The sequence below is a fragment of the Oncorhynchus clarkii genome, chromosome 1 (assembly GCF_045791955.1).
Source record: "Oncorhynchus clarkii lewisi isolate Uvic-CL-2024 chromosome 1, UVic_Ocla_1.0, whole genome shotgun sequence".
Taxonomy (NCBI): Eukaryota; Metazoa; Chordata; class Actinopteri; order Salmoniformes; family Salmonidae; genus Oncorhynchus; species Oncorhynchus clarkii.
In genome coordinates this window covers 87,294,534-87,318,484 of record NC_092147.1, presented here as the reverse complement: position 1 = coordinate 87,318,484, position 23,951 = coordinate 87,294,534, and the positions used below count along the sequence as shown (strand labels likewise).

At 44.8% G+C, this 23,951-nt stretch overlaps 1 protein-coding gene and 1 pseudogene across 3 annotated transcripts in view; both read left to right on the top strand.

Annotated features, from left to right (window-relative positions):
- Positions 1-11,910, top strand: part of LOC139413633 (ABC transporter G family member 20-like) — a 66,407-nt gene extending 54,497 nt beyond the window's left edge. For 2 of the 3 annotated variants that reach the window (XM_071161245.1, XM_071161263.1), the window contains exons 17-20: positions 1,373-1,476; positions 4,867-5,026; positions 6,581-6,685; positions 7,925-11,003. In XM_071161245.1, coding sequence (XP_071017346.1) covers positions 1,373-1,476; positions 4,867-5,026; positions 6,581-6,685; positions 7,925-8,031 — 476 coding nt within the window. In that variant the 3' untranslated portion in view covers positions 8,032-11,003. Of the gene's footprint in view, positions 1-1,372; positions 1,477-4,866; positions 5,027-6,580; positions 6,686-7,924 lie in introns of all 3 variants that reach the window. The other variant, XM_071161254.1, reaches the window with a different exon arrangement.
- A 10,356-nt stretch (positions 11,911-22,266) lies between these two features.
- LOC139413623 (E3 ubiquitin-protein ligase pellino homolog 1-like) overlaps positions 22,267-23,951 on the top strand; it is a 44,488-nt pseudogene continuing 42,803 nt past the window's right edge.

Here is a 23,951-nt window from a genome sequence, read left to right as displayed (position 1 = left end):
ATTAGAGGGGAATCACCCACCTTGTGTCCCAGGTTTAAACCAGTCCCTGGTTAGAGGGGAATCACCCATCTGGTGTCCCAGGTTTAAACCAGTCCCTGGTTAGAGGGGAATCACCCATCTGGTGTCCCAGGTCTAAATCAGACCCTGATTAGAGGGGAATCACCCATCTGGTGTCCCAGGTCTAAATCAGTCCCTGATTAGAGGGGAATCACCCACCTGGTGTCCCAGGTCTAAACCAGTCCCTGATTAGAGGGGAATCACCCACCTGGTGTCCCAGGTCTAAACCAGTCCCTGATTAGAGGGGAATCACCCATCTTGTGTCCCAGGTCTAAACCAGTCCCTGGTTAGAGGGGAATCACCCACCTGGTGTCCCAGGTCTAAATCAGTCCCTGATTAGAGGGGAATCACCCATCTGGTGTCCCAGGTCTAAATCAGACCCTGATTAGAGGGGAATCACCCACCTGGTGTCCCAGGTCTAAACCAGTCCCTGATTAGAGGGGAATCACCCACCTGGTGTCCCAGGTCTAAATCAGTCCCTGATTAGAGGAGCATCACCCACCTGGTGTCCCAGGTCTAAACCAGTCCCTGATTAGAGGGGAATCACCCACCTGGTGTCCCAGGTCTAAATCAGTCCCTGGTTAGAGGGGAATCACCCATCTGGTGTCCCAGGTCTAAATCAGACCCTGATTAGAGGGGAATCACCCATCTGGTGTCCCAGGTCTAAATCAGTCCCTGATTAGAGGGGAATCACCCACCTGGTGTCCCAGGTCTAAACCAGTCCCTGATTAGAGGGGAATCACCCACCTGGTGTCCCAGGTCTAAATCAGTCCCTGATTAGAGGGGAATCACCCACCTGGTGTCCCAGGTCTAAATCAGTCCCTGATTAGAGGGGAACAATGACACAACACAGTGGAACTGGCTTGGATATAGAGAATATCGTTCCATTTTTAGATGCATTGACAGTTTGTGGTCATTATCTATGTAGTGACCAGTACAGACCACTAGGGGGAGGTGGATTATCCTGACCAGTAATCAGAAGATCTGGTTAAATCACCATGGGCCAGTTTGTCAGAACATTAAATTATCTTCTCCCCACCTTCTTCTTCCTTTTCTCCTGTCCCACTATTCTCTCCCTCTCTCTCTCTCCCTCCCTTTCTCCTCTCCTCTATTTCACTCTCTCCTTCATTCTCTCTCTCTCGCTGTCTCCTCTCTCTCCCTCCCTTTCTCCTCTCCTCTATTTCACTCTCTCCTTCGTTCTCCTTCTCTCTCTCTGTCTCCTCTCTCTCCCTCCCTCCCTCCCTCCCTTTCTCCTCTCCTCTATTTCACTCTCTCCTTCGTTCTCCTTCTCCCTCTCTGTCTCCTCTCTCTCCAGGTGTTAGTTCGTTGGAGACTGTGCTGGCCCATCTCATCTCCCAGCTGTTTGTCATCAGCATCCAGGTCATTCTACTACTGCTCTTAATGCTGCTCGTCTTCAAGGTAACACACACACACACGTAGACACACACCCATACACACATACAAACACACACACACACACAAGCACACAGACACACACACACCTACACAGCAGCCTCCATCCGTCTTCATCAGCAAGGCTTATCATGACTCCTGAATGATTGAACATCCCTGTCTCATGTTCACTTCCCTGTGCCACTGGTGTTGTACACACACTGAGCAGCACGGTGTGACTGGTGTTGTACACACACTGAGCAGCACGGTGTGACTGGTGTTGTACACACACTGAGCAGCACGGTGTGACTGGTGTTGTACACACACTGAGCAGCACGGTGTGACTGGTGTTGTACACACACTGAGCAGCACGGTGTGACTGGTGTTGTACACACACTGAGCAGCACAGTGTGACTGGTGTTGTACACACACTGAGCAGCACGGTGTGACTGGTGTTGTACACACACTGAGCAGCACGGTGTGACTGGTGTTGTACACACACTGAGCAGCACGGTGTGACTGGTGTTGTACACACACTGAGCAGCACGGTGTGACTGGTGTTGTACACACACTGAGCAGCACGGTGTGACTGGTGTTGTACACACACTGAGCAGCACGGTGTGACTGGTGTTGTACACACACTGAGCAGCACGGTGTGACTGGTGTTGTACACACACTGAGCAGCACGGTGTGACTGGTGTTGTACACACACTGAGCAGCACGGTGTGACTGGTGTTGTACACACACTGAGCAGCACGGTGTGACTGGTGTTGTACACACACTGAGCAGCACGGTGTGACTGGTGTTGTACACACACTGAGCAGCACGGTGTGACTGTGGAGATGTATATATGGTGGAGTGTTAGGGAATATGGGGGATAGTCAGGCATAGATGTTGACTTGTAATGCAGAGTTGACTTCAAAAGCTCCTCTGTGGCTGCAGAACCCGAGTTCTGGCTTGACTACTTCAATACTACACGGTACCCTGCATTACCTTATGTATTGGTCCTACACCTCCATCTAGTGGCCGCTTGGTGGTATTACTGCACTGACACTGTATTGAGAAATAGTTCAGAAGAAAGGGAAGCAGGTCAGGTTTAATTAGTTAAATGTTGAAGGGACATTCTGTGTTTTCCACATCCATGTGTTTTATTTCAAAATGAATGATACACCCATGTCTTTTTGAAGAATATAACTGACTTGCCTAGTTAAAAAAATAAAATGTCTCACACACCAAACAATTCATGCTAAATGTCACCCAACAACAGTTCCATCCACGTGCCTATCGACAATCAATGGAGTCTGAAGTTTCTATTCATCCGTTGACCTCAGGTTGACCTTTCCAGACCTGGGTTCAAATCTTTCACATTCTTTTACTTTCATTTTTCTAACACAGAATTTTCACTTTTGGATACATAGTGTGCCCAATTTCAACTTCCTGCTATTCATGCCAAAAATATAAGATATGCATATTAATCATAGATTTCGATAGAGAACACTCTGAAGTTTCTAAAACTGTTTGAATCATGTCTGTGAGTATAACATAACTTATGTAGCAGGCAAAACCCAGAGGACTAACTGTTCCGAATTTTTTTTTTTTATCTCTGTTCCCTGAGTTGTCATTGCCCAGGGATATTTCTTAGGAACTTTGTTTTCAGATCCTACCGCTTCCACTGGATGTCACCAGTCTTTGGAATTTGGTTGAGGTTATTCCTTTGTGCAATGAAGAGGTAGGCCAACTAGGAACTGGGTACACTTTTGTGAGTTGCGCAAGACGTGAAAAGTATCGCTGGTTTGTTTTCATTCCTGTATTGAACACAGAAAGACCCGTCTACAATTTGATCGATTATTAACGTTTAAAAATACCTAAAGTTGTATTACAAAAGTAGTTTGAACTATTTTGGAAAAGTTTATTGGCAACTTTTGAAATATTTTGTAGTGACGTTGCGTTTTTTGTAAGCTGTTTTTTTCTGGATCAAACGCTTCAAATAAATGGACATTTTGGATATATATGGACGGAATTAATCGAACAAAAGGACCAATTGTGATGTTTATACATATTGGAGTGCCAACAAAAGAAGCTCGTCAAAGGTAATGCGTTTTATATTTTATTTCTGCGTTTTGTGTAGCGTCTGCAGGGTTGTAATATGCTAGCTCCTTTGTTTACTGCTGGTGTAGATGGTGCAGGCTATCAGATAATAGCTTATTATGCTTTCGCCGAAAAGCATTTTTAAAATCTGACATGTTGTCTGGATTCACAATGAGTGTAGCTTTAATTGAGTATCTTACATGTGTGATTTAATGAAAGTTAGAATTTTATATCATTTTATTTGAATCTGGCGCTCTGCATTTTCCCTGGCCATTGGCCAGTTGAGACATTAGCGTCCCGCCTCTCCCTAACTAGGCTACCCTGCCGCCACATAGTCCAAAGAGGTGTCTGGAGTATATATTTCTATTCTTACCAGTACCTGAGTCCATCATCTCCAAGGATCACTACTGAATCACCACGACAACAGCCTTTGATTGCTGTGGCAACGGAGCAGCCATGTGCTTTCTCCCTGCAGTCTATTTTTATACACCTTGTCAGTGGAGACAGATAGACAGACACACTCACACTTACACTCACACGCACACACACACAGGTCTCTGTATTGTGACAATAGAAAGAGCCAGACACTATGCACTATGCAAGACACTATATCATTGAATAACATGACATGCTCTTTCACCTTCCTCTCTCTTGTTACCATCCCTCCTTTTCTGTCTTTCTCACTTTTTACTGTCTCCTCCCATCCAACATATTCTCTCTCTCACTCTAATTTTCTCTCTCTCTCTCTCTCTCTCTCTCTCTCACTCTAATTTTCTCTCTCTCTCTCTCTCTCTCTCTCTCTCTCTCTCTCTCTCTCTCTCCCCTTCCACCTCTCCACCCTCCCTCCCCCTCATCTTCCTCTCCCCTCCCCCCTCTGCCTCTCCCCCTCCCTCTCCCTCCCCCTCCTCTGTCTCTCCCCTCCCTCCTCTGCCTCTCTCCCTCACCCTCCCTCCCTCTCCTCTGTCTCTCCCCTCACTCCTCTGCCTCTCCCCCTCCTTTGCCTCTCCCCCTCCCTCCCCCTCCTCTGACTCTCCCCCTCCTCTGCCTCTTCTCCTCCCTCCTTTGCCTCTCCACCCTCCCTCCCCCTCCTCTGCCTCTTCTCCTCCCTCCTTTGCCTCTCCACCCTCCCTCCCCCTCCTCTGCCTCTCCCCTCCCTCCTTTGCCTCTCCACCCTCCCTCCTTTGCCTCTTCCCCTCCCTCCCCCCTCCTCTGCCTCTTCCCCTCCCCTGCCTCTTCCCCTCCCCTGCCTCTTCTCCTCCCCCCTCCTCTGCCTCTTCCCCTCCCTCGCCCCTCCTCCGCCTCTCCCCATCCCTCCCTCCCTCCCTCCAGATCCCTAATGAGGGGAGCCTGGTGTTGGTTATAGCTCTGATTGGGCTGCAGGGTGTGACTGGCATCTCCTTTGGTCTGGTCATCTCATCTGCCATCGATGATGAACAGAACGCCAACCAGGCTGCCCTGGGTGTCTTCTACCCCAACCTCATCGTCAGTGGTACGTCACACACACACACACACACACACACACACACACTGTCTTCTACCTCAACCTCATCGTCAGTGGTACGTCACACACACACACACACACACTGTCTTTTACCTCAACCTCATTGTCAGTGGTACGTCACACACGCTAGCACGCACACACACACACTGTCTTTTACCTCAACCTCATCGTCAGTGGTACGTCACACACGCTAGCACAAACACACCAAACCTGGGTTGAAATACATGTGTATTTGTTATTTAAATACTTATTTTCTGTGTATTTAATAACGTTGCCTGAATCAATTTCTGTTGAAAGTATTTTAAAGTGTTTTCAAATGATTTCCTATAAACAGCCTACTCTTTATATTATTAGTTATTACTATTTGCAAGTTTTTTCAAAAACTATTTTCAAATGCCTCGGTTAAATGCATGGTAGTGTTTGAGTATTTTCAGCTAATTGTCTTATCAAAAACAAAATATCTCAATTATTCTAAATGTCTTTGAAAGTAATTCACATACCCTTAATATTATTTGAACCCAGGTCTTACACACACACAAGGATACACACACATATACACACACACACACACACAGACACACACACACACACACACACACACACATACATACACACAAGGGGACACACACACACATACACACACACACACATACACACAGACACACACACACACCTCAGTAGTATTTTATGGGGGGGTCACTTTGTAAATCTACAATATTAGCTCTTACATGTTCTCACAATGAAGTTTAATAAAATGTTATTCAGTTCAATTCTAGTTCAGTTCTTTCAACTCTTTCTCTGACACTCCCTCTTTCTCTAAGTCTCTCTCTTTCACTGTCTCTCTCTCTCTTTCTCTGTCTCTCTCTTTCTCTAAGTCTCTCTTTCTCTGTCTCTCTCTTTCACTGTCTCTCTCTCTCTTTCTCTGTCTCTCTCGTTCTCTGTCTCTCTCGTTCTCTGTCTCTCTCTGTCTCTCTCTTTCTCTAAGTCTCTCTTTCTCTGTCTCTCTCTTTTACTGTCTCTCTCTCTCTTTCACTGTCTCTCTCTTTCTCTGTCTCTCTCTTTCTCTGTCTCTCTCTTTCTCTGTCTCTCTCTCTTTCTCTAAGTCTCTTTCTCTGTCTCTCTCTTTCTTTGTCTCTCTCTCTCTTTCTCTGAGTCTCTCTCTGTCTTTCTCTGTCTCTCTCTTTCTCTGTCTCTCTCTTTGTCTCTCTCTTTCTCTGTCTCTCTCTCTTTCTCTGTCTCTCTCTCTTTCTCTAAGTCTCTTTCTCTGTCTCTCTCTTTCTTTCTCTCTCTCTTTCTCTGTCTCTCTCTTTCTCTGTCTCTCTCTTTCTCTGTCTCTCTCTTTCTCTGTCTTTCTCTGTCTCTCTCTTTCTCTAAGTTTCTCTCTCTCTCTCTCTCTTTCTCTAAGTCTCTCTCTCTCTTTCTCTGTCTCTCTCTCTAAGTCTCTCTCTCTTTCTCTAAGTCTCTCTTTCTCTGTCTCTGTCTCTCTCTCTCTTTCTCTAAGTCTCTTTCTCTTAGACAGTCTCTTTCCTCCTCTCTCTACAGGTATAATCTGGCCCGTGGAGTGCATCCCCTATCCACTACGTTACATCAGTCTGGCCCTGCCCCAGACCTACGCTTCTGAAGCCCTACGATGCATCATGTACAGAGGTAACACACACACAGACACACAGACACACACACACAGACACACACACAGACACACACACACAGACACACACACACACGTGTTACCTGAGACTTTAGACACCTGATTCGTCCGGAATCAGCAGTGAAGTGTTCTAAATGATTCACAATGCCAGTAGTCACACAGTGTTCTAAATGATTCACAATGCCAGTAGTCACACAGTGTTCTAAATGATTCACAATGCCAGTAGTCACACAGTGTTCTAAATGATTCACAATGCCAGTAGTCACACAGTGTTCTAAATGATTCACAGTGCCAGTAGTCACACAGTGTTCTAAATGATTCACAATGCCAGTAGTCACACAGTGTTCTAAATGATTCACAATGCCAGTAGTCACACAGTGTTCTAAATGATTCACAATGGCAGTAGTCACACAGTGTTCTAAATGATTCACAATGCCAGTAGTCACACAGTGTTCTAAATGATTCACAATGCCAGTAGTCACACAGTGTTCTAAATGATTCACAATGCCAGTAGTCACACAGTGTTCTAAATGATTCACAATGCCAGTAGTCACACAGTGTTCTAAATGATTCACAGTGCCAGTAGTCACACAGTGTTCTAAATGATTCACAATGCCAGTAGTCACACAGTGTTCTAAATGATTCACAATGCCAGTAGTCACACAGTGTTCTAAATGATTCACAATGCCAGTAGTCACACAGTGTTCTAAATGATTCACAATGCCAGTAGTCACACAGTGTTCTAAATGATTCACAATGCCAGTAGTCACACAGTGTTCTAAATGATTCACAATGCAGTAGTCACACAGTGTTCTAAATGATTCACAATGCAGTAGTCACACAGTGTTCTAAATGATTCACAATGCCAGTAGTCACACAGTGTTCTAAATGATTCACAATGCCAGTAGTCACACAGTGTTCTAAATGATTCACAATGCCAGTAGTCACACAGTGTTCTAAATTATTCACAATGCCAGTAGTCACACAGTGTTCTAAATGATTCACAATGCCAGTAGTCACACAGTGTTCTAAATTATTCACAGTGCCAGTAGTCAGACAGACACACGTGACTTAGTCATGGGCTTCTAGTGGAGGACAGATATCCTGCTCTGTCTGTCTGTCTGTCTGTCTGTCTGATCTGCCTTTCTCATCTTCACGTCACAGTATGACCTGAGCTTCCATGTCAAACTGACACAACACACACACACACACATCATGTGATGACGTCTCTCCCTCAGGTTGGGGTCTCTCCAGGATGATGGTGTGGCGAGGCTTCGCTGTCACCCTGGGCTGGAACACTTTCTTCGTCATCCTGGCCATCGTCATCCTCAAGCTGAGGACCTGAGACGTCTACCCGGGGGGGAGGGGGGCTTCCTAGTCTCAGGATGTCTGTGTCGGGGGACACTGTGCTTTAAGGGAGAAAGTGCTGCTTTTCCAGAGGTCATCTTGCAGACAGACCCTCACCCACACCGACACGCACAATCACACCCCCTCCTCCCCCCTCCTGCTTGCCAACTAGCTAACCCTGAGAACCAGAGTCTATGGGTGAAGGACTACTAGGTGGGGCGATTCATTCCAAATCTTGCAGGTAGAAATCTACTTCATAGAAAGGATAGCGTTCGCTATTCCATTAGAGAGTTGTGGCTGCTCTTTTATGTTGTCGTCTTTCATGCTGCAATGCTTTGAATGTTTCAACCGCCTGAATCTGCCCTGCAGGCAATGTTTCTCAACCCAGTTGTTTTACAGCCTACTTTATTACATACAGCCCAGCTAGCACATTTGGTTCCTTTGAAGTTGTAGGAACGTATGTTTTTTGGTTTCACATTGGTTGTGGGAAGGAAGCCATAGTTTCCTGACCGGTAAAACTGAAAAGTTCTTCAAACATTCTGAGAAGAGAAGTTCCAGGAACAAGCTAAATTGTCACGTCTTACTTCTCTGAACTATCTGAGAACATTCCCAATGTCAAACCAGTTGGAGAACATTACCAACATTGAAATGAAATGTAGCTGTATTTGAACTTATATGAAACGTTGAAATACATAACGTAATGAAATACCAAAATACGTTTTTTTTGTTGTCAAGTTCATTAAATGTGCTGAGAATGTTCCAAAGCCAAACAACCATCCTGCACCATTCCCAGGAAGTTGTGGGAAGGTTGTATGCTAAATAACCATAGAACAACCACACTCTCACCAAGCTCTAAGAAACATATGGTTCTCAGAACGTTATGTGCTTGCTGGGAGTATTGTCTGATTCACAGTGCAGGGCCGGGCCAAGCTGTACTGGGCTGGCCTGGTGACGCGTCCACCATAGCTGCTGAAACCATGTTGGAAAGGATCATGTGAAGAGAAAATATCAGAGCCAGTACGGTTCAGGTCGTTGCTATAGTGTGAATCAGACATCAGTCCAACGGCTGGTGGACCCAGAGAACTGAGGTTGAGAAACACTGTAGAGTAGAAGTGCTGATCTAGGGTCAGGTCCTCCCTGTCCATAATAATAATGATTTATTGTGATGCAAACGGCTAAACTGATCCTAGATCAACACCCTTACTCTGAGACGCTTGATAATAGGGTTCCTGATCACTGTCATGTATGATCTGCTCCAGAACACACTGTACACAGTACAGGTTATTATAGACCTTAGGCATGTTTGACTTGTACCACCTGTTCTCAACATAACACTGCATTGATTGGAGGTTTATATTTAGAGTTGCTGTTGAGGGTTTATGAATAACCCTTTCTACAGTATATGTTGACTGTATTTACACACATGATAGAGAGATATATTATACTATATATTTCCTATTTTTTGAGGGAACTGTGTGTAAAAAAATTATACAATTTGAATGTTTTTGGTCTTGTGGTGTTACTGGATAGAGCTCTTCCTAGCTACTGGTGTGTGGGTAAAGAATGGCCAAGAAGGACTCCCGTTTCACAGACGTTTTACTGAAGGATGTTCTCTGATGATGGGAATTCCTGTTCAGTAGATGTTCTTCTACAACTGGTGGCGACACCGGCTCTGTCCAGGCGCTCGGCCCGGCTCTGTCCAGGCGCTCGGCCACAGAACGATGTCCACGTCCGTGCGATTAGCATGCGAGCCAACCTCCCAGACAACTGATTAACCTCATCATGGCACGCCCACCAACCAATGAGCGACTAGCAGAAGGTGGACAGTAGAACCCACGGGGAGGAGCTATACCATCTGCACTACAGTATGGATAGAAGTATATTTTGATGAACTGAAATGCTAAACTCAATGTCGGACAAAAAAAAAACTAAACTTATTTTTGTCCTCCGCAATTTCCAGGGGCCTCTGGGTCTGAATTCATAAAGCAGAGTGGAAGTGCTGATCTAGGACCAGTTTTGCCATTTAAATCATAATGAATAAGATTACATGGACAGGAGGGGACCTGATCCTAGACCAGCCTACCAATTCTGAGGTTATTTGTGGATATGAGCTCTGGTCTCTTATCTGTATTTTGTTCTGTTTTGCTTCCTGTTGCCTGTTTTGACAGGAAGTGGTGACCCTGTCTCTCTATTGGTTACCAGGTGATCTAACCTCACAGTATTGGCTTGCTGCTGAAGTAGCCTTGGCTTCTGGTTATTGGTGGAATGCTGTATCTCTGGAGTCTGTTGTGTGCCTGTGCTTGCTGCATACCCCTTATAAAAAGGGCAGTTTGATTGATTGTCCTAATGGTGATTGCATGGGGCTTGTCCCGTCGTGGTTGACAGTTCTGTCAGTGGTCGTGTTTGTTTATTGGGATCCCTGTTATCTTTTGCAGAAGCAGCAGCTACTCTTCCTGGGGTCCACCAAAAACACACAACATAACAAGTAACAAAACACTGGTACACTGATAGACAAGGACAGTCACACACATCTAAAAATACATGAATATACAACAATAAAGTGTGTGTGTGTGTGTGTGTGTTACCTGAGAAGGTCATCAGCTTTTAATTACTTTTTGTCTTCCCATCACCCCCCTGCTGCTGGACAGAGTGGTGGCTGCTGGGTAAAGCCCTTGGACATGTACCACAGCAAAGAGTATCCAGTCAGTTCTGTTTTAATGCCATCTCTCCAGCATGTCCACTCATTGTGTTTTATTACTGCTGGTATTATAATGTATTATTCCATATGTGAAATCAAAGTGTCCAACAACAGATATTGAGGTCTCTTAACTTCCCTGAGCCGGGATCAATCCATTTCTCTGATCCAATGGGAGCTCTCTATATATTTCAGAGTTTCTATTGGGTTTGGGGATGATTGACAGCAGCCCGTGGTATTCCGGGGGATCTGAGATTTCGTATCTTGTATTTCTAGTGTCCATCCTTCGAAGTCGTGCCATTGACCACTATTACTGACTGAGAAATATGTTTACACGCATCGAACCGACAAAGTGCTGATGACAAAAGGCTGAGAAGAGCTCACGGCAGAAGGAGCTAGTTCACGTCACTCGGTTTGTGGTTGATAAATATGATAATAGAGAAGGTACCATGTTAACTTATGAAGCTAACGCATCTACACCAGCATGTGTGTTACTGAAATTGATTGATGTTTTCTGAAGAATTGTGAATTTTAGACCGTAAGGCAACTTTTCAAGGTGACTGCAGAAGTTACATTTACTGTGCTTCCCAAATGGCACCCTATTCCCTACATAGTGCACTATTTTGTTGACCAAACCCCTATGGGCCCTGGTCAAAAGTAGTGCACTATATATATATAAGGAATAGGGTTGGCATTTGGGGTGCATTCTTAAACGTCCTTGTTTAACGTGGCATATTTTAGAAAAGTCAAGTTTGTATTATAGAGAGAGAGAGAGTGTTATACAAATCAAGTTTCAATTGAGGAAAGTGACATAAATATTTATATGTATCGCATTGGGGTCAAGAGGTCAAGGACCATCACGGCTGAACCTTGGAGTTTATTAAGTGTTAATTCACGTGGAACTCCATATTTATTGTGTTTCCTGTTTTGCTCACGCTCCGTTGCCTTTTATGTGTTTTGCTTTGTGCTGCTATTTCCCACATCTTAAGGGACACATCCACATTCATCTGGGATGTATGTGTCTTACAAATGACATAACAGGTGTTATAAACACGTGTGACTGCAAATGACTTGTGACTTATCTTATGACGACTGACATGACACAAACTGGAGTTGGGGTTGGAAATCCATAAAATCTTCATTAGATTGTAGTGCTGTTATAACAGACATAATATATATATATATATATATATATATATATATATATATATATATATAACCTGTTATGTCAGCTTATGACAACTGACTTAACACTGTCATGACACCAAACTGTTATCTAGGTCAGCTAGTTACCACTAGCCAACTAGCTTATAGATCATTTTAAGACTATTCATGTCATTTGTTTTGTCAATGATATGTAGGCCTTATGCCAGGGCATAGGGTTCAGGTAACGTGTTAGCTGCCATAATGTATAGGTTGCGTCCCAAATGGCACCCTATTCTCTACATAGTGCACTCATTTTTTACCAGAGGCCTATGGGTACTGGTCAAAGGTAGTGCACTATAAAGGCAATAGGGTAGCATTTGGAACACAACCACAGCGTCAGCTCTGCTGGTGTCTGTGACTCTATACTTCTACCTCCTCCATGTTCCCCCCCAAAGGGCCTTTTATATATGTATTCATACCAGGCCTGGGTTCAAATACTATTTGGAATCTTTCGAATCATTTCATCCTTTGCTTTTAGCCTGTCTGGAATACGAGATGGGCGAGGTTTGCAGTTTTGCAACTATTCTATTGGTTCCATTGTGCCAGGCAAACATGATCGAGCCCAGCTAAAGGATTTTAAGTTACTGTATTTTGAATATACTGAACAAAAATAAGCGCAAGAAGTGTTGGTCCTATGTTTTATGAGCTGAAATAAAAGTTCCCAGAAATGTTCCATGTGCACAAAAAGCTCCTTTCTCTCAAATTTTGTTCACTATTTTTTTTCCATCCCAGTTAGTGAGCATTTTCTCTTTTGTCAAGATAATCCATCCACCTGACAGGTGTGGCATATCAAGAAGCTGATTAAACAGCATGATCATTACACAGGTACACCTTGTGCTGGGGACAATAAAAGGCCACTGTAAAATGTTCAGTTTTGCCACAGATGTCTCAAGTTTAGAGGGAGCGTGCAATTGGCATGCTGATTACAGGAATCTCCACCAGAGCTGTTGTCAGAGAATTAAATTTTTAATTTCTCTACCATAAGCCGCCCCCAACATCATTTTAGAGAATTTGGCATTCCGTCCAACCGGCCTCACAACCACAGACCACGTGTAACCACGCTAGCCCAGGACCTCCACATCCGGCTTCTTCACCTGTGGGATCGTCTGAGACCAGCCACCTGGACAGCTGATGAAACTGGGTCTGCACAAAAAAATTATTTGTGCACAAACTGTCAGAAACCGCCTCAGGGTAGATCATCAGTATGCCTGTCGTCCTCACCAGGGTCCTGACCTGACTGCAGTTCGGCATCGTTACCCACTTCAGTGGGCAAATGCTCACCTTTGATGGCCACTGGCACAATGGAGAAGTGTGCTCTTCACAGATGTATCCTGGTTTCAACTATACCGGGCAGATAGCAGACAGTGTGTATGGCTTCGTGTGGGTGAGCAGTTTGCTGTCAATGTTGTGAACAGAGTGCCCTATGGTGCTGGTGGTGTTGTGGTATGGGCAGGCCTAAGCTACGGACAACAAACACAATTGCATTTATTGATTGTAATTTGAATGCACAGAGATGCCGTGACGAGATCCTAAGGCCCATTGTCATGCCATTCATCCGCCGCCATCACCTCATGTTTCAGCATGGTGATGCTGAATCCATGTCACAAGGATCTGTACACAATTCCTGGAAGCTGAAAATGTTCCAGTTCTTCCATGGCCTGCATGCTCACCAGACATCTCACCACCCATTGAGCATCTTTGGGATGGCGTGTTCCAGTTCCCGCCAATATTCATCAACTTCCCCCAGCCGTGGAAGAGGAGCGGGACAACATTCCTCTGGCCACAATCAACAGCCTGATTAACTCTATGTGAAGGAGATGTGTTGCGCTGCATTAGGCAAACGATGGTCACACCAGATACTGACTGGTTTTATGATCCACGCCTTACCTTTTTTTAAAGGTATCTGTGACCAACAGATGCATATCTGTATTCCCAGTTATGTGAAATCCATAGATTACAGCCTAGTGAATTTATTTCAATTGACTGATTTCCTCATATGAACTGTGACCCAGTAAAATCTTTGAAATTGTTTCATGTTGCATTTATAGTCTGGTTCAGTGTAGTATTTGTACCCAGGTCTGATCCATTCTCCTCTGTGACGTCATGTATATGCTGTGACAGCGAACGTGCTGAACCCAGGTCTGATCCATTCTCCTCTGTGACGTCATGTATATGCTGTGACAGCAAACGTGCTGAACCCAGGTCTGATCCACACTCCTCTGTGACGTCATGTATATGCTGTGACAGCAAACGTGCTGAACCCAGGTCTGATCCATACTCCTCTGTGACGTCATGTATATGCTGTGACAGCGAACGTGCTGAACCCAGGTCTGATCCACACTCCTCTGTGACGTCATGTATATGCTGTGACAGCAAACGTGCTGAACCCAGGTCTGATCCATACTCCTATGTGACGTCATGTATATGCTGTGACAGCGAACGTGCTGAACCCAGGTTTGATCCACACTCCTCTGTGACGTCATGTATATGCTGTGACAGCGAACGTGCTGAACCCAGGTTTGATCCACACTCCTCTGTGACGTCATGTATATGCTGTGACAGCAAACGTGCTGAACCCAGGTCTGATCCACACTCCTCTGTGACGTCATGTATATGCTGTGACAGCGAACGTGCTCTGAAATACTCTTCATGTCTCTGAAACAATAAAACCTTCATGAGTAACGTGTCTTTGGTTGGGTTGATTTTCCTGCTGATGGTGCTCTGCTGACTCATGTTGCATGGTTTATACCTGGGGGCGTTTCTCTGTCAGGGTGTAGTCACCTGCATGGTTTATACCTGGGGGCGTTTCTCTGTCAGGGTGTAGTCACCTGCATGGTTTATACTTGGGGGGTGTTTCCCAGTCAGGGTGTAGTTACATGCATGGTTTATACCTGGGGGCGTTTCTCTGTCAGGGTGTAGTCCCCTGCATGGTTTATACCTTGGGGCGTTTCCCTGTCAGGGTGTAGTCACTTGCATGGTTTATACCTGGGGGCGTTTCTCTGTCAGGGTGTAGTCACCTGCATGGTTTATACCTGGGGGCGTTTCTCAGTCAGGGTGTAATCACATGCATGGTTTATACTTGGGGGGTGTTTCCCAGTCAGGGTGTAGTTACATGCATGGTTTATACCTGGGGGCGTTTCTCTGTCAGGGTGTAGTCACCTGCATGGTTTATACCTGGGGGCGTTTCTCAGTCAGGGTGTAATCACATGCATGGTTTATACCTGGGGGCGTTTCTCTGTCAGGGTGTAGTCACCTGCATGGTTTATACCTGGGGGCGTTTCTCAGTCAGGGTGTAATCACATGCATGGCTTATACCTGGGGGCGTTTCCCAGTCAGGGTGTAGTCACCTGCATGGTTTATACCTGGGGGTGTTTTTCAGTCAGGTGTAGTCCCATGCATGGTTCTATGTGAAATGGGGAGAGAGGCAAGGGGGGAGAGAAATAAAGAGAGATGGAGAGGAAGAGAGTAACAGAGGGACTGAGAAAGAGAAGGTGTGATCTTATTGCATTGAGAGGGTCATTGTGTTCTCCAGTCTATGGCACCCTATAGATACTTGCTGGCTGCAAATATATGCGTGCCTCTATGGGTGTTAGGCCTGCCCTTATTGAGCTCTATGGGGGTTAGGCCTGCCCTTATTGAGCTCTATGGAGGTTAGGCATGCCCTTATTGAGCTCTATGGAGGTTAGGCGTGCCCTTATTGAGCTCTATGAGGGTTAGGCCTGCCCTTATTGAGCTCTATGGGGGTTAGCCCTGCCCTTATTTAGCTCTATGGGGGTTAGACATACCCTTATTGAGCTCGATGGGGGTTAGACCTACCCTTATTGAGCTCTATGGGGGTTAGGCCTGCCCTTATTGAGCTCTATGGGGGGTTAGACCCACCCTTATTGAGCTCTATGGGTGTTAGGCCTGCCCTTATTGAGCTCTATGGGGGTTAGACCTACCCTTATTGAGCTCTATGGGGGTTAGGCCTGCCCTTATTGAGCTCTATGGGGGTTAGACCTACCCTTATTGAGCTCTATGGGGGTTAGGCCTGCCCTTATTGAGCTCTATGGGGGTTAGACCTACCCTTATTGAGCTCTATGGGTGTTAGACCTACCCTTATTGAGCTCTATGGGGGTTACTGTAGCAAAATGTTTCAAAATGATGTGCAACAGAAAACAAAATTGTGGGTTTCTTACGGGCCTCCCGAGTGGCGCAGCGGTCTAAGGCACCTCATTGCAGTGCTGGAGGCGTCACTACAGATCCGGGTTCGATCCTGGGCTGTGTTGCAGCCGGCTGCGACCAGGAGATCCATGAGGTGGCGCACAATTGACCCAGAGTCATCCAGGTTATGGGAGGGTTTGGCCTAGCCGTCCTTACAGGAGTTTCAGCAATGGGACAAGACTAGCTACCAATTGGTTTTCATGAAAAAGAGGTAAAATGTTTTTAGAATGATAATGAGGGTTTGTTATTGGACAATTTCAGGCAGTCCCTGTCTGTTTGTTTACTGTTGTTTGGTGCCTAATGAGCCTTTAAAAGGTTATTTTGTAACTCATTTTGACCGGGTTTGATCTTATTAAAATCTAGATTTTGATCGGTGTTGTTTCTGTTGATGTCTGACGGTATTGGTCCTGGTTCAAAAGTCAAGGACACTTTATTTAAATTGGATGTCTTATTTAGAGCATGGGCTTTTCCTATTGGTGTGAATCCCTTGGTGTCATGTGACCTACAGACGACCATCACTTAAACTTCTACTAATAGCTTCTCTCTCTCTCTCACCAAACTGTGTTACACAAATACAGGTAGATCAGGTACGTGACTCTGCCCAGTCATCTGCATGCTCCCTGTAAATACCCTGCATTATGCTAAACATTCTAAAAACGTGTTCATGGTTACTGTCTCCATGGCAGCCTGACAACAGTGCACGAGCCGGCCCCTAAACACCAGAGCCTGTGATAATCCTGTGACACCACCAGGCTTCCCTCCACACACACACGTTCTTTAGGTGCCCTTTGCGCTGCTGAATGCAATCCTGTTGTTGCTATGTTTTGTTGCTTTAGCCCCGAAAACAACAACAACACCCTGAAATGCACTCTTGTTAAGAGCAGAGCAGAACACAGTGGTCTCTTTGAATTGAGCCCCTTCAGAATGTAACTCTTGAGTTCCAGTTTGATGTTTCACGAGTCCTCATACAGAGGTGTATTCACTTCAGTGGCCTTTTGGAAAGATAACTATTTGCTAAACATCCATCAGACCTGAAGCAGCCTGTGTGCTTTTGCATGTGGAGTCAAAGCGCCTGAGTCAGACCTGCTGTGTTCAAATACCATTTGCAACCTTTTAAATACTTGTAGCATTCACCCCTAGCCTGCCTGGCGTAGAGACCACGTGCCACATGGGTGAAGTTTGCATGTTGCAACTATTCTATTGGTCGATTGCGCCAGGCAAGCTCAATCAAGGACCAGCTAAAGCAATTATTTCAAATAGTACTTGAACCCAGGTCTTGACTCTAGAGGTGCTCTGTCCCAACGTTGGAAGTGTTAAAGGGAGGTGTTGTGTTGGTGTTGTAGCCATGGCAACATAAACAGGAGTAGCAGGTAGTTTGTCAACAGAGATTAGAACATGGGCCTATATACTGTATGTTCCCGTGTGGCTCGGTTGGTAGAGCGCGGCACTTGCTACGGCCTGGGCAGTGGATTTGATTCTCACGGGGGACCTGTATGAAAATGTATGCACTCACTACTGTAAGTTGCAGAGCGTCTGATAAATGACTAAAATATATATTTTTATGTAAGCGTGTTAGGTAAAGGCTTTAGAGAGAGAGTATGTGTGTAGTCCCTGCTGTAGTCCCATGTCCCATCCTATTCCCTATGTAGTGCCCAGAGCTCTGGTTAAAAGTAGGGAATAGGGGGCCGTAGCTGTTGACCAGAGCTCTGGGCACTATATAGGGAATAGGATGGGACATGGGACTACACACATGCTCTTTCTCTCTCTAAGCCTTTACCTAACACGCTTACATAAAAATATATATTTGAGTCATTTATCAGACATATATTAGTGAGTGCATACATTTTCATAATGGACCCCGTGAGAATCAAATCCACAGCCCAGGCCGTAGCTGTGTGTTTTATAATCCTCTGACAGTGAGAGGGGGGAGGAAGTGTGTGTTTTATAGTCCTCTGACAGTGAGAGGGGGGAGGAAGCGCGTGTTTTTGATTACCTTGACCACGGTCTAGTTTAATGAGTATTTAATCTGTCTTTGGCCCCAGTTGAATTGTCCCACGTACTGCATCCTGGGGATCACCTTGACTTCCATGTAAGGTGTAGAACCAGGTTTTCTTCCTTTGTGACCCACTAATTGAGGTGTATTTTGAGCCGCAAACCCCCCAAAAAACATACACAGACCAAAGAATAAGTCAAAAATATGAAGAGAAAATGTTGGTTTCTAAGCTATTCTCCTGCAATTCCACACGTCCTGGCGTGGCGCTGAAATAAATGTTGCCATTTTAAATCCAATTTCCTGAAATTCTATACACTTTTCCATTGAGCTGAGAGAAACGTTTGCTTTTTTAAGTTTATTTGTTTTTAAATTCTCAAAGAATATAGGCTATTATTGTCAGACGTATAGGTCCATTATCTTTTTACATACTTCATATTTGGTTTTAGTTTACGTTTACACTTAAAAGCATTTTTCTATCCCGAAAATGTATTTCTTGGGGTGGCAATGTCATCCCGCGACCCACAAGTGGGTCCCGACCCACAGTTTAGGAACCACTGGTGTAGGAGACACGTATGCACGCACGTCCGCAGGCTAAGTTACTTTCTATAGTTATATAGTTACTAGTTAGCTATCCAAATTGTAATCAGTTACATATATTTTGCATTACCCAAACTCAGTAACGTAATCTGATTACTTTCGGTTACTTTTGGATTACTTTCCCCTTAAGAGGCATTAGAAGAAGACAAAAAGGATCCATCTCAACACGTTTGATGTCGTCATAGTGATCTCTGACTTGTGGTCAGACTCGCTCAGTTTTTTTCTGTAATCAGATGACATGTAACTGATTATATGTAATGAATTTACACGCCAACCCTACACAGACAGACAAACGCTGGCATGGACACACACACACACACTATCTCACTCTCTCTCTCAAACACACACACACAAACAAGCACATACACCCTCCTACGGAATGAGAAGGAAAGCCCTCTCTGCCTGTAGGTTTATGTTATGACTCCATTCAATTTCACCCTTCCAATGACATCTAGGGTGCTGGCATCTATAGAACAGGTTCACACGGGTGACATATTTGTCACACACGATGAGTGTCCACCATCGGCTGTGAGGGCAGTAGACCGTGAGTCCCATGCAACCAGACTTCTGTGGCTTGTTACAGCCTGTCTCAAACTCCTCTGTGGGAGAGAGAGAGTCCCAAATGAAGTTAGCAGCCTAGTATTCCCTATATAGTATACTACATTTGAGGGAATTTGCCACATATACAATGTGTGGCATGAAGGTCTGGAGTAGAGCGAGATTATATAACGGGCTGGGATCTATCGAACCCAAGATCTATACCTCAGCAATAAGGTAGGGAGTTCTGTATCATGCATATGGTCACAGGTAGATGTTGTTCAGCCCGGCACAACAGTGGAGGGCCAGTCAACCCATAAAGTCCTTATACTCTTGCATAAGGGCCTTATCTTTTATATCAGTGAGAATTTATTTTAAAAAAAATAAAAAAGGTTCAATTGATACACGCCCTCATAGGATTAGGGTTAGTGCTTCCACACATATCTCCATGTTACAGTGCTTGTTTATGGAAAACAGACGGAAGACTGAGGCGACCACCTGTGCTAAAATTAGTGCTATCTAGTGTGCTCCGAACACCTGTGTGTAAGTGTTAACTGGAGAATGGTTCAGGTTGGAGGCACCCATAGCTGTGTGGATCTGTGCAAAACTGTTGCAGTAAGTATCATTTTTAGTTAAAAGATGATTTATCGCTGATGAAAAGGGCCATATGTTTCGAAAAGCAGTATCGCAAGCAATGATTATTGACATTTCTCAACAGCATCGGGATTGTAGTTCGCGAGCGAAGTTGACTGCTGAAAACTGTAGGGAGAAGGAAGAATTCTTTCTGCCTAGGGTTTGATAGCTAGGATCTATCCACAGAAACATGACCTAATGTTCAAGCGCCTACGGCTCACTACGAACAAGCACTGACAAAGAAACATACCATCTCAGAACACAGGACCACACCCCACAACATAAATGTACATAGCAACCATTCAGCATGGACGACACATCACAAAAACGTTCATCTGCACAAGTTCATGGGGTGTGGTTTAATACCATTTTAAATGCTCCCCAGTAAGTAGCGTCCCTTGGGAAACACTGACCAACACTTTGGTTCCTGCCTTGTTACATACGGTTTGATTGACATAAGACCAGTAAATTACTAGGTTCACCTGAATGAGCAATATTATATTGCCCTTTTCTGCTTTTTTTTAAACTTTTACTTAACTAGGCAAGTCAGTTAAGAACAAATCCTTATTTACAATGACGGCCTACCAAAATACCTCCTGTGGTTGGTGTTAAAAAGAAAAAATATAGGACAAAATACACATCACGACAAGAGAGACAACACTGCATAAAGAGAGACCTTAGACAACAACATAGCATGATAACAACACATGACAACACAGCATGGTAGCAACACAACATGACAACACAACATGACAACACAGCATGGTAGGAACACAACATGACAACACAGCATGGTAGCAACACATGACAACACAGCATGGTAGGAACACAACATGACAACACAGCATGGTAGGAACACAACATGACAACACAACATGACAACACAGCATGGTAGCAACACAACATGACAACACAGCATGGTAGCAACACAACATGACAACACAGCATGGTAGCAACACAACATGACAACACAGCATGGTAGGAACACAACATGACAACACAACATGACAACACAGCATGGTAGCAACACAACATGACAACACAGCATGGTAGGAACACAACATGACAACACAACATGACAACACAGCATGGTAGCAACACATGACAACACAGCATGGTAGGAACACAACATGACAACACAGCATGGTAGGAACACAACATGACAACACAACATGACAACACAGCATGGTAGCAACACAACATGACAACACAGCATGGTAGGAACACAACATGACAACACAACATGACAACACAGCATGGTAGCAACACATGACAACACAGCATGGTAGGAACACAACATGACAACACAGCATGGTAGGAACACAACATGACAACACAGCATGGTAGGAACACAACATGACAACACAACATGACAACACAGCATGGTAGCAACACAACATGACAACACAGCATGGTAGCAACACAACATGACAACACAGCATGGTAGCAACACAACATGACAACACAGCATGGTAGGAACACAACATGACAACACAACATGACAACACAGCATGGTAGCAACACAACATGACAACACAGCATGGTAGGAACACAACATGACAACACAACATGACAACACAGCATGGTAGCAACACATGACAACACAGCATGGTAGGAACACAACATGACAACACAGCATGGTAGGAACACAACATGACAACACAACATGACAACACAGCATGGTAGCAACACAACATGACAACACAGCATGGTAGCAACACAACATGACAACACAGCATGGTAGCAACACAACATGATAGCACAGCATGATAGCAACACAACATGACAACAACATGGTAGCACCACAAAACATGGTACAAACATGATTGGGCACAGACAACAGCACAAAGGGCAAGAAGGTAGAGACAACAATGCATCACGTGGAGCAGTCCAACTGTCACTAAGAGTGTCCATGATTGAGTCTTTGAATGAAGAGATACAACTGTCCAGTGTTTTTGGCAGCTCGTTCCAGTCGCTAGCTGCAGAGAGCTGAAAAGAGGAGCAACGCAGGGATGCGTGTGCTTTGGGGACCAGAGGGCTGCAGTAGGTATCTCAGATAGGTGGGAGTTAGGCCTAAGAGGGTACATGCTTTGTCGTCTTCTTTGACGGACTGCGTGGTTTTACTCAGTTTTATTACATGCTCTGTAGACTACCACATGAATGCATAATATATAAACAACTTGCACGTCACATTTCAAAACAAGTACTTGCATGGTGGCTTCAATGACAGGTTTAGATACTCTGCGGTGCCTTGTTAGGTCGAGAGCTCAACTACGATATCCACAATCCCTTTCGCATCATACGCGGCAGGTTTTTCTCGGATCGGAGTTAGCTACAATTCAAAACGAGACGTCTCTGTTTATGTTCAACACACCTCCAACATATTATTCTGCTGTCCGCACGGAGCGAAGCATTAAAAAACAACATTTGGGGGAATGTAACTTTATACAGGAAGAAAGCCAACACGAAAGCGTCGTATGATTGGCCATTCTGACTTTTTTTGTATCAAACATTGATATTTGTTGACAAATTGCCTTTGTTAGCTGGTAAACAAGCTAACTCAACGAACTTGGTCTGAAGCGGCGGGTGGTAGATGGTTGTCACCCGCTCACTGAGCGGTGTGTCTCGGCAGGAGGAGCGCATCGACTCCGCTGTAAGTAAAACTACCTAACAATAACCTTCCTCTCATTTACACAAGATAACTAACCATATTAGCTTGCCAATCAGTTGACAATCTCCTGTTTTCCTTTGTGAACCCGCTGGCTAGCTAACATAAGGGACAGTAGGCTAGCTAGCTAATATGATTGCTTGCTGGTGGAGAGATGTGCCAGGTAACGTTAACGTTACAGTAGCTGGTTATTCCTCTCAAAAACCTAGCTAACTAATAATGGTCATAATTTAGGCTATAACCAAATCTTCTCTTAACGTTAATCATAACTATTTATTTTTGGGTCATTGTAATGTATCCAAAGCTATTTAGTCATAAATCCTTACGTTTTTACGCATGGTGGTCCCGGGAATCGAACGCACTATTCCGGCTTTGTCTACCAACTGAGCTAACCAACAAACTAGGTTTTGCATGTCAAGTTGGAGTGGGATATCATTCCCTCGTTCAAGCATCTGATCTGTTGGCTAGCCCTGCTTCTGCCTTTGTTGGTCCGGTCTGGCGATGACTTGGATCCGCCTTTTTGACATCCATGTCCCGTTGTCGTATCAATCATTCGGTTCCCCCTTTCCAATTATCTTATCTCTTAGCTGATCAATAGCTCGAATGGTGATTTGACTTGCCACTCAGCTATTGTTTAGTTACAAACGTTGTCGTCATTGCATTGCCACGGGTAAACATGTTGTTTACAAACTGATTTTTGGTCAGAATATGTTTTGTTTTTAACCTTGTGGATGTACACACACACACACACCACCACCACCACCATATGTTTTACTATCCTTGTGGGTACCTAGCCTTAACCTGACTCCTGAACTTAGCCCTAGTTGTAACTAAAACACAAAACCGAACCCCTAAACTTAAAATAGCGTTTGTCCTTCTGGGGATGTGGGAAATGTCCCCACTAGGGATAATGTGCCTTGTTTTACTATCCTAGTGGGGACTTGTTTTACTATCCCAGTGGGGACTTGTTTTACTATCCCAGTGGGGACTTTTGGGCATTTCCATTACCCTCAAGGATAGTAATACACACACCCCTTCCCACTCCAGAGGGTCTGGGGGGGGGTCTGTCCCACTCCAGAGGGTCTGAAGGGGGGGGGTCTGTCCCACTCCAGAGGGTCTGGGGGGGGTCTGTCTTCTATTGAATCTGTAGGTCTGTAGGAACCCCCACCTATCCAGAGTGTCTGTAGGAACGCCCACCTATCCAGAGTGTCTGTAGGAACGCCCACCTATCCAGAGTGTCTGTAGGAACCCCCACCTATCCAGAGTGTCTGTAGGAACCCCCACCTATCCAGAGTGTCTGTAGGAACCCCCACCTATCCAGAGTGTCTGTAGGAACCCCCACCTATCCAGCAGGTCTTCTGTGTCTGTGTGTACGTGATGTGTGCT